Source organism: Argentina anserina, chromosome 2 (genome assembly GCF_933775445.1).
Source record: "Argentina anserina chromosome 2, drPotAnse1.1, whole genome shotgun sequence".
Taxonomy (NCBI): domain Eukaryota; kingdom Viridiplantae; phylum Streptophyta; class Magnoliopsida; order Rosales; family Rosaceae; genus Argentina; species Argentina anserina.
Window position 1 is genome coordinate 16,822,879 of NC_065873.1, and position 13,341 is coordinate 16,836,219.

The 13,341-nt window shown below is 37.9% G+C and overlaps 2 protein-coding genes across 3 annotated transcripts; both read right to left on the reverse strand.

The window, feature by feature from the left end:
- Positions 1-1,539: 1,539 nt before the first annotated feature.
- Positions 1,540-4,024, reverse strand: LOC126783575 (GEM-like protein 2). Of its 2 annotated transcripts, none has more exons than XM_050509067.1 (4): positions 3,897-3,961; positions 3,269-3,370; positions 2,633-2,898; positions 1,540-2,062 (listed from the first exon to the last, which is right to left on the reverse strand). In XM_050509067.1, exons 1-4 carry the CDS (start codon positions 3,940-3,942, stop codon positions 1,874-1,876), a joined length of 603 nt encoding a protein of 200 aa, XP_050365024.1. In that variant the 5' UTR covers positions 3,943-3,961; the 3' UTR covers positions 1,540-1,873. The 2 variants fall into 2 exon arrangements, with proteins under 2 accessions (XP_050365024.1, XP_050365023.1); XM_050509066.1 differs by having other exon boundaries at positions 1,542-2,062; positions 3,771-4,024.
- A 7,066-nt stretch (positions 4,025-11,090) lies between these two features.
- Positions 11,091-12,594, reverse strand: LOC126783644 (uncharacterized). Its single transcript, XM_050509149.1, has one exon. It carries the CDS (start codon positions 12,380-12,382, stop codon positions 11,429-11,431), a length of 954 nt encoding a protein of 317 aa, XP_050365106.1. The 5' UTR covers positions 12,383-12,594; the 3' UTR covers positions 11,091-11,428.
- Between the last annotated feature and the right edge of the window lie 747 nt (positions 12,595-13,341).

Here is a 13,341-nt window from a genome sequence, read left to right on the forward strand (position 1 = left end):
CAATACTCCACCTAGTGAGATCTTTAACTTTATAACCTCAAACTTTGTTTTCTTTTCCTTTGAAAAAGGGGCCTCAAAATTGTTTTGAAGTTGTAAGCTTATCATTTTGTAACTTCATGATCAATACTTTGTTGTATAGCTCTTTAGTTTTCTGGATAGTAGTTCGGAATATGATAACATATCAGGATAATTACACTATTGAATTGCTTCTTCAAACGTGCTAAGAAAGATATTGCTACATGAATTTTTGCACTTTCTGGGAGCTTTACCCCTTATATGAGTAATATGTTCTTTGTTTACAAATTGGCACTGGAACTGAGGAAAGTCCTGCAGAAAGTTAGCGTGGTGCTCTTCAATAGCTAATCGAAGCTTCTATAATTAATGACCATTCGATTTGGACCAAGGTTTGTTACTCTCAATTTTTGGCACACTAATATGGTCATAAAAAGTATAATTTAGAGAAGACATTGGCTGCAGAAATGATATGTGCCGACTGTGCTCCATAGTCAAAGAAGTCATTGGCTGAAAGCTGATTAGAATTTAGAAAACATTAGAAAACTTGGCCAAAATTTTCTTACTCTTCTATTTACTGTATAGTGTCGTCAATTGTTGATCTGCAGGTTTTTGTTCCTTTATTGGTAACTGAAGAATAGAATACTGTCGTTAGTTGCATAAACTGTTTGACAAAGGCAATAATAGTCACTCTACATGAAATTTTAGGATTCTTATGGTTATGCCAGTTTAGAACTTTAGATTGCAATCCTAGAGGTTTATAGGCTGTGGTCTTGCTTGGAACTTACTTCCGCTTTAAGTACACTATATGCCAGTTGAAAGAGTGTGACCTGTTTTCTTCCAACGTTTCACGTTACCCTATCGGTATGAGTACAATCTTTCTAAGTCTCTTTGTTTTCTTCTTCAGCTTGTAGGTGGGATTTCAATGGAGGAAATAATGGCTCAATTTCCGTATGTTTGTTTCATGCACGGTATATTCTAAATATCTCGATATATCCTCGATATATCTATGATATATTACTGATATTAAAAAAAGAATACGATATCCTAGATATCATTTCAAGTTATCGTTGACCGATAATTTCATGGTCAAAATCTGATATATTTGGTCAACCCGATTTTGACGCGATATATTAGACCTTATTTTATTTTATTTCAAATAAAAATGTCATAGTTTTACTTTTACGATGAAAGAAAAAATGACAAAATCTAAAATTGAGAAATGATGCGTTTTAAATCAGTGAAAAACTTCATCTTTTTTGGACACACAAACTTCATATTTATATTCAAAGTGATTTCGAATGCCGATATCTTAATCAGGGAAGCCGAAAACATCATCAGGCGAAAACCTCTAACTTCATATGTGGAGCCAAACCACTGCATATTTGCCTCAATCCAACAAATCCATATTTAGAGACTTGTCTTTATTATTTGAAACAATTTGTGTATTTTTATTTGGTACTTGGTTATAGTAAAATTCATAAATATAATAAATTTATCAAATACGATAAATCCGATATATCTCGATATATTCTCATTATATACTTATTTTACAAAACCGATACGATACTGATAAAAGTTAATAAGTCAAGCTTAATTAATAAACGAGCCGAGTTTTTAACGATTCCGAGCTAGCTTACGAGCTAAACGAGTCAAACGAGCCGAATACTAATTGTTCAAGCTTGGCTCATTTTCAAGACCGGGCTTAATATTGAACTCAAAATTGGCTTATTTAACTTTATGAACTGGAGCTGAACGGGCTAAAAATGAACCGAACACGAGCGGCTCGAGTCTACTTACAACTGTAGTAGACATAGTTGCACCACATTACAATATGTAGAAGTTAATTGAAGTTATACGGTTAAGGAGTTCCACCAGAACTTGGGTTTATAGCATGAGTTAGATTACTGAGGGCCTTTACATAAGATATGAACCCCATGAACCAGTATTCATGACCATCTCTTGTGACTATCTGTATGTATTTCTCTGAGGGGTTCCATCTATTTGCAGAAGGATTCACTGCTCTTAATTGATCAAGCTGCAGCACCACCTACATGCATGTTCAACCAAATTGATCAAATATTCAGATATGGTTACTTATTCACGAATAAGTTCGGGTAATAGATGCACATGTCAATGCATAATATTCTTTGCCCAACTCATGATGTTAGGATCATGATTTAAATCACACCTTAAGTGCAAAGCAGAGCCATGCACAAAGACATGCATATGAAGCAAATGTCAAAACAAAGATCGTAACTCAACTTAGGTAGACAATTCAAGGCTGATAATGCCAACTCACAACAACTACATTGTATTAAACAACTTAAAATTCTTAGGAAATTGTTCCGAGACTGGAAGCAAATGTGTAGGTTTATAGAAACCAAAACACATCACATTTGAGACTCAACTTAAATTTTCATCCCCCGTTTCTCAAAGATAAAAGTTTGCCGGGTTCTACTTATCAGAAATAGTTGGTGTGTCATCGCATGCAGTTCATATTCAGGGTAAGGAGAATAGGAACAAATAAAACAGTTCAAGTAAAGATGTCCTGTGGAAAATGCATGATAAAGTCTAAGTTTACATAAACAAAACTACGAATTAGAAGTTGGATTAGTACCTTGTAATAAGTGTTTGGCTGTGCTGGGGAAATATAGTGACAGAAATCACTACAAAAGGCTATTCTTTTGTTGGAAATATACAGCATTCCAATCACAGGTCCAGTAGAAGTTGAGAGATAGCATGCATATGAATGCAGGAGCTTCTCATGTAGCATGATAGTCTCAAATGTTTGCTGGAATACTTTTTCATCCCCTCTTGTAAGAGCCTTTGTCCCATGAGTGAGCCTCGCCATTGCTGCGTCTGCAAGATTAGGACTCATCCTCACTGTTCAAATGCGAAATTCCAAGACGTGTGAGAAAATTGCTTATTATGAAGAAATGTACTGCAGTTATCGTAGTCCAACAACAAGCTTAGAATTGCATAGATTAGAGGCATTCCATCATTCCATGGCTGGTGAAATCAGCAGAATTACAGGTGACACAGTTTGGAACAAAGTTGGTATAGGCTAAATTCTTGTAAAGATGGAATTTACCATATGAGCAACTACGCACCTACTGATCAGGATAAACTGGTAAGCAAACTAACAAAATTTTCATATTAATTTCTTCTTGTTTTACATGATGACATGATTTACATATAACAATTAAGCATGGTACTTAATAGAGAGATACGAGTTTAAACGAGAGAAACCCACAGTGATTCCAGACATTGTCTGTAATGGTGTCTACTCTTTTGGAGGCACCTTCAACCCTTTTACCGCACTGATTCAATGTGTCAAGCACCTTATCTATGGGACCTGGACCAACATGAAAAACCAAAAAGAACCAACTAATTATATGACCTGGTAAGTCTCATATTAAAGTCTGTATTTGATACCATGTAATACACTGAAATTAAATGTTCTCAATTCTACACAATTTGGTAAAACTTCAGCACATGACTATAACTGAATCACATAACTTTATCAAGAGGCTTCCTTTTACTTATAATTAAGCAGGTTTCCTAATGATCATTATGAGCATATATACAATCAGATGATGATGGAGCAACTGAAGTTGAAATATAGTCAAATTAACTATAAGCATGCGAATTGAAAGGTGGCTTCTTCATTCTTATTTGTTACTAGGAAACAGCAACTGAAGTTGATGAAAGGAAGTTGCAATCAAAGAGATGCAGCAAGAGAAATATATACTAACGCTTGTTGCCAGGTAAATTTGATGAGGGAACTGGTGGACTTTGAGCATAAGGATTGCTCTGGTCGAGGTTGGCGTAGATTTTCCGTTCAATTTGAGGAGGAGGAGGAGGAGGAGGAGGAGGATTACCATTCATCTTCGTGTTCATGTTAGATTTGTCTTTCCTAGCCTGCATATTATAGTCCTGATAATGATCGACTACAACTCGACCTCCAAATGCTCATCTCCAATTTAACAATGTCATGTATAAAACAGGAGAGGAAGATAACACTAGTAGTGACAGGGGAATAAGAATAATCGGTCTGACTACGCAAACAATAAGATGCTGGTGGGAAACATAGATTAGATGCCCGCCGCAGCACTCACTTTTCAATTAATAAACAAAAGATTATATATATGCCAACTTAGGATGTGATCAACTCCACCATCTGGCTTGTATGTACCTCATTGCTTGATTGATAGTATAATGTAGGAGATATTTAGCTTTATCATTAATCAACTCTGTACGACAACTTTAGTGATCGAAGTCAGTTTAAACTTTAAATGGAACTAACAATGCACAACAAGACGCAAATACATCGGACTCTAAAGTTAGTTACCCTGATCTGATTAGCGGAATCAGCACTGTCTTTTTTTTTTTTTTTTGTGAAAACAAGTGAAACGAATTCATTGATTAGGAATCATTACACTCAGAGGTTATAAATCCTTCCACGCATGGAGGGATAACAGTATTAAAATCCAAAGATTGTCTACTCTGACTAGCAAAACTAGCTAGATTGTACGCAGCACTAAACAAAGTTTACTATTAGGAAGTAAATTCAAAATACAACGCAAATCATCAATCAAGAAACCGTACTCCGAAAAAAAAAGGGAGGATACAAATACAAAGTTTACTATTAAGATATTGATGTGATTCCAATTTCGACGGGATCTCCTAGATAACTCAAAACGAATTAGAATGCTTGCCATATATGGATATAAAGTTCTATGAGTCTAGTTTACGTAGAATTTAGAATCGCATCAATATCGTATTCATGGAGGAAGTTATGACATAATCTTTACTCGGAGGTCCATGGGCTCGACAGAATTATTTCAGCCATTGATTTGCTTTTGATCCAAGGGCTATGAGAGAAAGTTGAGGCCTTATTTCTCCTACATATAAAGGCGCGAATCTACATCAGAATCATCATTAACCTTATGCAATTACTAGCCAAAGCTCTGTCGAAATACTTAGTCACCAAACTAGAAAACCTAAAACCGATCTCATCATACCTTCACCATCCCTTGTCTTCGAGTGCGGGTTCGGCAAGAAAATCCATCCCTTAGAAGTCTGGGCTACTCTCTTGAGGTTGCATAAAGTGTACCATGATTCTTCTAATTTTGTTTTCGTATTTTAGTTCTTGTTTGGATGATGATGTAGTTCAATTTTTTTAATCTATTCCAACTTTGTCTATAAAGTTGTTATTTGATTTCAAGTAATATAAATTTGCGATTTTCGATTTTGGTTTTAGGATTTTAGGTTTTATGCCGTGACTTGTTCTTGATTGATTTCGATACCTCTTGTTGTGTGTACGATTGCAACATGATATTTAGGTTGTTGGATTAAGGACTTGTAATTAAAACTTAATGAAACTTGTGTGTACGGTTGAAGCATAAGAGGAGTTAAGTTAGATTTCGATGAAGGTTGGTTAGCAAGAATCAAATGAATTAAGTGTCTATACATGTAGGATTTCGGTTGAAACCTAATAGCATGATCCCACCTTGGTTAGTTATGACTTGTTTTGGCCTGAACCCTAAAGGGGAATTAGCATTGATTTTCATTTCTCTATACGACTTGTTTTGGTGATACTTTGTGTAAGTGTTAATTGATCACTTGAATATAGTAGTTTATGTTTTATTTTTGTTCTTATAATTCGAACTTATCAAATCCTTTTATCTCTTTTGATGGAGCGTTCTAAGACGTCCCACAATTAATCCTATAAAATGTCATCGTTAGTATAAAATAAACAGGGATCCTTCAGTCCGGGAATTGAAGGGAACTCTAAACTTTTAGTATTAACAAATAATGAGGGTTTGAGATTGATTATTAACTACTAAAATAAAACCTAAATTACTATTTACATGATCAACTTCTCTTTACTAAACTAAACTAAATTTACTAATGCACCACATAATTACAAGTTTGGTTATATTATGCATTCTAATTCATCTAATTACATACTTTTAGACACCAATACAATTAGAGCTTTAGGGAACATCTAATCATGCAAGATTTCTATTGACGTTTAGGTCGACATAGGGCCTCACCTAAATTGCGTGCATAACACTTAGGGTAGAAATCAAACAAGATTACATTTAAGCATCAAATATTTGTTGGAGACATATTTCACGGTGGTGTCACTCACCATGGGTACATGTAAATTTCCAGAATTTCCCACTTTAATTAACACAAACCGAACCTACTCAGGGCATGATTCGATTTGTGTCAATATGGATGATGAAGATAGCACTCAAATACAATCTTAGGGACTGCATTCAAGCACTAAATTGGTATGCACATATTTGAAAATTATCTAAGAGCAAGTAAAAGAAGAGTATAACACAACAATACAAATACAAACTTCAATAATTATAAGAACATAGATTCGGCATAGTCTCAAAAACATATCAAATACAATTTGAAAATTCTAAAACAAATACAAAACCAATACTTCCACATAAACAACAACTTACAATCTTCATAGACAAAGAATTGTAGATTAACATAAATAAACGAAGCCATGGAGATGAGTTTCGAGAATCACACGTTGTAGGAACCTTAGAGCTACGGCTGCAATAGGTGAAACTCAGTTGTGATGATGATGGTTTTGGGGTGGACGGCTTGGATGATTTATGAGTGAAGTTTATGGTGGTATTTTAGCTCCTGAATGTTAAGGAGAAGTGATGATTTTTCTTTGTAAATGATGTGCTATTTATAGAAGAGTTTTGGCTTCTTGAATATTATAGCTTGGACTTTTTCTCCTCAATTTCTGTCACTTATTTTTGTCATTGATGACTGCAATCTCATTTGATAATTTTTTTTCTTTTTTAGGTATCTCTTTTTTCTTTCTTACATTATCTCTTTTTGTTCTCTTCAATTTTCTTTCTCCTCAATTTCTTTCACTTATTTTTGTCATTGGTGTGTGCAATCTCATTTGATAAATTCATTTTTTTCTCCTTTTTAAGTGTCTCATTCTTTCTCTCTTGTATTATCTCTTTTTATTATATTCCTTTTACTTTTTTCTTTTTTTCTTTTACTTATTTTTGTCTGTAATCTCTTTTGATAAATTCCTTATTTTTCTCTTTTTTAGGTGTCTCCTTCTTTCTTTATGTTCTTCATTTGCTTGACTTTTCCTCTACTTCATTGTAACTACATAATTTCATTTTTTAAAATCTGAAAATAATAAAAGATAAGATCATTCATAAAAAGATCAAGTAAGTTACTATAATAACATTAATAGGAGAATAAGATTAGGAAAGTTACGAATAAGCGTTCCAGTTCAAGTAGGACTTTCCTAAATAGTACGTTTCCTAGTCTAAAAAGAACTCCAAATACAAATAGGATTCTCAAATTATCACAAATGTTATAGAAATGCCGATTAATGAAGAATCCTAATTTAACTAGGTTTCCTAGTTACACAAGGAATCCTACTCTAAATAGAATTCTCGACAATTTCTGTGTTTTCAACCTGTTTTAGCACCAAAATGCAACCAACGCCACCATAGACTCCTTACTCGACTAAATGACTAAATACTACAACAATAAGAGCTAAGCAAAGTACAACTGGAGGTAAAAACATGTTAAGAACGTCGCACAAAGTGCTCCTATCATCTTTGTGAATTCATTATTATTTGATTGTGATTCAGTCCCTAGTTGGATCTCTGGTTTGTAATGATATCCTCTTACTTTATACTATTAACGATGCTTACATAGTTAATATTGATGTGAAGTAATCGAACTGATCACACGAGGTTTCTTATGTTGTAAGTGCATTCTGACTGGTTTAATGGAACTATTATTTTTCTAAAAAAAAAAACCATTCTCTGAAAAGTCTAACGTCCTCTGGTAGAGTGCAGTAACAACAGTCTGACAATCGGACTCAATAACCAGTGGGGTTAAAGAATGACGATAAGCCAGAATCAATCCTTCCAGAATAGCTAGAAGCTCCGCATGTAGTGAAGATAAAGAGTTAGACCGAAACAGAGAGAACACACCTAGACATGAGCCAGTATGATCTCTGAAAATCCCTCCAAGACCACTAGCGTGATCCAAAGGTCTGAATGCTGCATCCACATTTAGCTTCAAATAACTTGCCAGGGGACGCTCCCATCTAGCATGGATCCAAACTCTGGGATTCGAAGGAGGCCTCCTCGATTGAACAAACTCCTACCACCAACCCATGATAGACGACATCAACACCCTTGCCTCCTTCGCTTCATCATTCCAAACCTTATCATTTGTATTACTCCAGATAGCCCAAATACACATCAATAGAATGGGAAAGGCTTGAGAATTTGAATTGTAGAAAGAAACTAACAAATCCGACACCCTATCCTAGTGATAAGTCTGATCGATACCCACCTCCCTAAGACATGAGGAAGCATGATCACATTCACATAATGCATGGATAGGAAATTCCACCTCCTCCTCACAGAACATGCATTGGGTATCAATGTCAATACCTCTCTCACTAAGCCTGCTTCGTGTAGGGAGAATATTGGAAGCCGCCTTCCACAGACACACTTTCACCTTTTCTGGATCTGGAGCGTCCCAGATCTTATTCCACAACATAGCACTCAGATTGTGCACCGGTTCCTCCGCCAAGACCCTCTTGTGCGCCAAGTGATATGCTGATCTAACAGTAAACTTGCCTTTCCTATCTTGTCCCCAAATCCACCGATCACAATGATGACGGGTAGAGATTGGTAAAGCAGTAATCTAAGCAACAATAGCCGGCGGAAATAACTCATATAGTAGCACTAAATTCCATTGACCAGGACTAGAAAGAAGTTTTGAAACCCATCTGACACGCGAAGACTGATACTTAGTCAACTCTACACCCGGTAGCCAAGGATCCTCCCATATATTAGTGGAACAGCCATCCCCAATTCGACGCCGGATGCCATGTCTCAAAACATCCTTACCTGCTATAATACTTCTCCACGCATACGAAGGAGCATTCCTGAGATCCGCTTCCCAAAAATTACAACCAGGAAAGTAAATAGCTTTCAGAAGTCTACTAGGCAAAGAATTCGGCTTCAGTAACATTCTCCACCCCTGCTTGGCTAACATGACAAGATTTAAAGCAAACAGATGTCGAAAGCCCATACCTCCCTCCGATTTGGGTTTGCACAGGTTATCCCAAGCTCTCCAATGCATCCCTCGCTTCTCATCAGTACCACCCCACCAAAATTGAGCACAAAGTTGATGTAATTCTTGTACTAAGTTGTGAGGTAGCACAACCTTAATCAAATTTCCTTTCCCGCTGCACTTAGGAGTTTCGTCCTCCACCCTGGACCAACCCACCAAAGTGGGAATCCCCAAATATTTCTCATGCTTCTCAAAGACTTGCATTCCTAGACACTTTGCAAGAACAATACGGTAAGAGGTATCCACATTACTACTGAAGACCACACTACTCTTCTGAAGATTAATCTGTTGACCAGAAGCTTGTTCATAAACATGAAGAGTATCTTTGATTAACTCACAAACTCAAAATGAAGCCCGAGCATAAAGCATGCTATCATCAGCAAAAAGTAAGTGACTTACAGTAGGAGCACCATCACAAATACAAAGACCATGCCAGGATTTTCTTGGGCGGATTCAGAGATAAGAGCCAAAAGCCCCTCGACACAAAGAATGAACAAATACGGTGAAATAGGGTCACCCTAGCTAAGTCCATGATGAGGAGTAACACAACCCTTTGGTTTCCCATTAATTAAAAAAGAGTACCTGACATAAGATAAACATAACCAACATGGTCTTATCTAAGCTTAAGCCGTGAATTCTAACCTTATATATAAAATTTCTCTGCAACTAAATTATTTCACGATCAACGTCTAATTGAATTATCTAGAATAAACAACTACACGATGTGAACATAAACGAGAGTTATATAACAAAAACCATAACGCATTTAACCAAAAAAAAACATAGTAAAAAAAAAGTAATCATGAAATATAGATGTTTTTTCAATTAAGATTTAAACAAATCACAAAGCGAAACCCCTGATACAACCGTCTCCATACAAATTAATGTAGAAGGTTGGCAGAATAAAGACAGGAAAAGACTTCCTCTAAACAAAACGACCTAAAACAGAGACACCAAGAGACGCAAGAGTATCGGCTACCATATAGTTCAAACATAATATATATATATATATATATCACAACAGATTAACATACTTTTCTAAAGAAAAAGAACAATTTTTTTTTGAAATTGACTTCTCATTTTATTATAGGAATAAAAAAATTACATAAAACTCAAAAGTACTAAAAGTGTTTACACACCTACAACACTAACTAGTTCTTATCATTTTCGATTACTCATATTCGCAGTTCTCAACTTAAACATGCAAGACTTTGCCAAGCATTCAAATTCACATGTTCTTTTGAACCATAAATCTAGATCTCAGTAATTTGTCCCTGTAAATAACTATTTACTTGTATCTTTCTTCTATCTCTCAGTTTATTCTCCCTACTTTTCTTTATTTTCCATACTTTTCTTTCTCTCTCTCTCTCTGGTTTAATTTTATTGCTCTCACTCTACTGCTTGTTGGAAAGAAAAACAAACAAGTTACCATATCATTTGTATGCATACTTAGAGTAAGAGTCTAGAGCGCGCAAACTACATTGATAATCAAAGACACTAAGACACTACAACAATCGTGTACTTGCAAGTTCAATCATCAACATACAGTGATACTCGTAGCTCTCGTGGAGCTACATATCATTACAAGTTTTTAGTTCAAATACTAACTTGGCTACGTTTGTAATTACTACTCCAGTCTCATTTTACTTTACGAGCAAAAACTATTCACCGACGAAGATTAAGATCAAGAGATAAACATGACAACCAGAGCAGAGTACCATCATCATTGCTCCACTTTCCATTTGCATTTGTGACCCTTCCTAACCAGAGCAGAGAACCAGCTTTTCCCAGTTTACCCTTTATCTTAATCACTTTCACAAATTATACCAATGTTTCCCCAAAACCAAACCACCGTCTCCTCCTGTCCCACCACCACGTCACCCCTTCCGTACCCTCCACGTCAACTTATTTCTTCCAAAAACGAGACATCACTTGTCACCAACCCACCATCACCGGCCTGAAAGCAACACCAGTAAACGGTGCTCCATCTGTCATCCTCATCTATATACCCCGTTATGGATAAACACCCCACCACTCCAACCTCTACGGTGTTCCGGCGAGCCCTCATCCGGTCACCGGCCGATTCAAAGTCAAAGTGATTATCAAATTAGTCAAAATTTATAAATCCGCCGTCAATGTACAACAATGTGCGTTTGCCGCGTTACACTAAGAAAAAAAAAGAAAAAAAAGAAAACGAAATGTGATTATTTATTTGCATTCCCATTGGAGCAAATAATCAATCTCATCCATTCTAAGTCCGGATATAGACACGGCCGGTGACAACGCTGGTGTCGGAAACGACGTCGTCGAACCCGATCCAACGGCATTTGGGGCCTGAGCCCTGTGGGAACAGAGGCGACGCGCGCGTGAGCAGGTTTTCCGGCGACGAGTTAACCGTCCTCTTGTATGGACCGAACCACTTGTTCTGCATGTAACGGTTCTTCCGCCACGGTGGCACTGACAGCTCTCGGCTCCTCAGAGACTTCTTCGCGACGTCGCACATCACCCGGACGATCCTTTTCAGGTCGTCGGAGCAGCCCACGAAGTGACGTGGCAGAGATTGAGAGAGCTGCGAGTACTGGCTAGACGGCCGCGCGATCTCGAACTCGGCGGCGAAGTCCACGTCCACGAAGTACCTGTTGCTGCTGGTGCTCTGCTTCCGCCACGTGGCGGAAGAGTTGGCGATTACGTCGATGAACTCGTAGTGTCCCGCGGTGATGCCGCCGGCGGAGCTCCACTTGGTCTTGCAGATCGCCGCATTGTGGCCCTTCCCCCTCAAAAACGACGTGACGTTCCTCTGCATAGCAGACTTGTCCGATCTCATCATACACGAGGAGAAAGCCTCCACCGCCTCCGCCACGTCAACAACCAGCACCTTAGCATAAGGGTCCGCATTCGCCGCTGACGATCTCAAAACACACTCGACCGCACCGGCTCGAACCGAGACCGAGTCGAGCCGGTCCGAGTCATAGTCGCCGTCGTCGTCGTGTCGCGGCAACGGCGACTCCGACGAGGACGAATCCTCCTCCTCCTCCTCCTCCAGAAAGCTGTGGACGAGCTCTGACAGACAAGGCGAGACGTCGTCGGCGGAGTAGTGCTCGCTGCCGCTGCTGGAGTAGCTCTCCCGGCCGACGAGGCGAGCCTTGACTTTGTCGTCGAGCGGATATATCACTCTCTTGGTTCTGGTTCTGACTAAACCAGCCATCTCACAAACCCTAATTAGTTATCTAGTTAAGTGATCTCTCTCTGGAATCTGAAGAAGAAGAAGAAGGAAGGTGTATTGTGGTGGTTTGAGGAAGAAAGGCAAGGAATGGGGAAAGGTTATATAAACAAGGGTGGTTTTCTCTGTGTAGTTGAGATATCAACAAGGAGGGGGATTAAAATGGGAATATTCGGTTTCTGAAAGCTGGAGGTGTTTTTTTGGTTGATAATTCTGGTTTAATTATTCTCTTTTCTAGGGAAGGTTAAAATTTAAAGAGAGGGAATGAGGGAGAGGATATGCGAAAGAGAGATTACACGTGGAAGCATATCCAGTGGCACCTGCGGGGCTTATTCCAGTATGTGACGCAGCGGCTCTTGACCGGTTGAAGTACCAGTCACCTCTCTGAAAATCTGAACTGCCACACGAAGTGCTGTGCGCCCACGTGAACGGCACGTGGTCGATGAGTCCATGGGCTTCGGGGGCCCGGTTGAAATCAAACCGCTTGGGCCCAGGGATAAGGGTGTGAGTGTGACCGGGGTGAATAGGGGGTTTTACGTAATTCGATCTTTCTTTTCAATATGGCACTAAAGTATGATTATATTAGGAAGATGATAGAATCTGAAGGACGATTTGGGATTATTCTAGGGTTTAAACCACTATTATTCGGATTTAATTTTGCTCAACCCCCCTAAAGGGTGATATTACCAACTATTTAAATACTGATATGTGTAAGTAAAGTTAACCCTAATTAAATTTCATCAATACGTATACAACCCTTGAATATAATAATAATAATAATAAAAACTATCTTATTTTATTACTGTTTGTCACTCTCTCTTTCTCTCTTCCATCTCCACCATAAAGGCATAACCTGCAACTCTGCAAGTCCAAAACGTATTAGATAATATACAGTTATACATAGCAAAAGAACAGAAAACCTGGGTTAGAGAGAGTGGACTGTG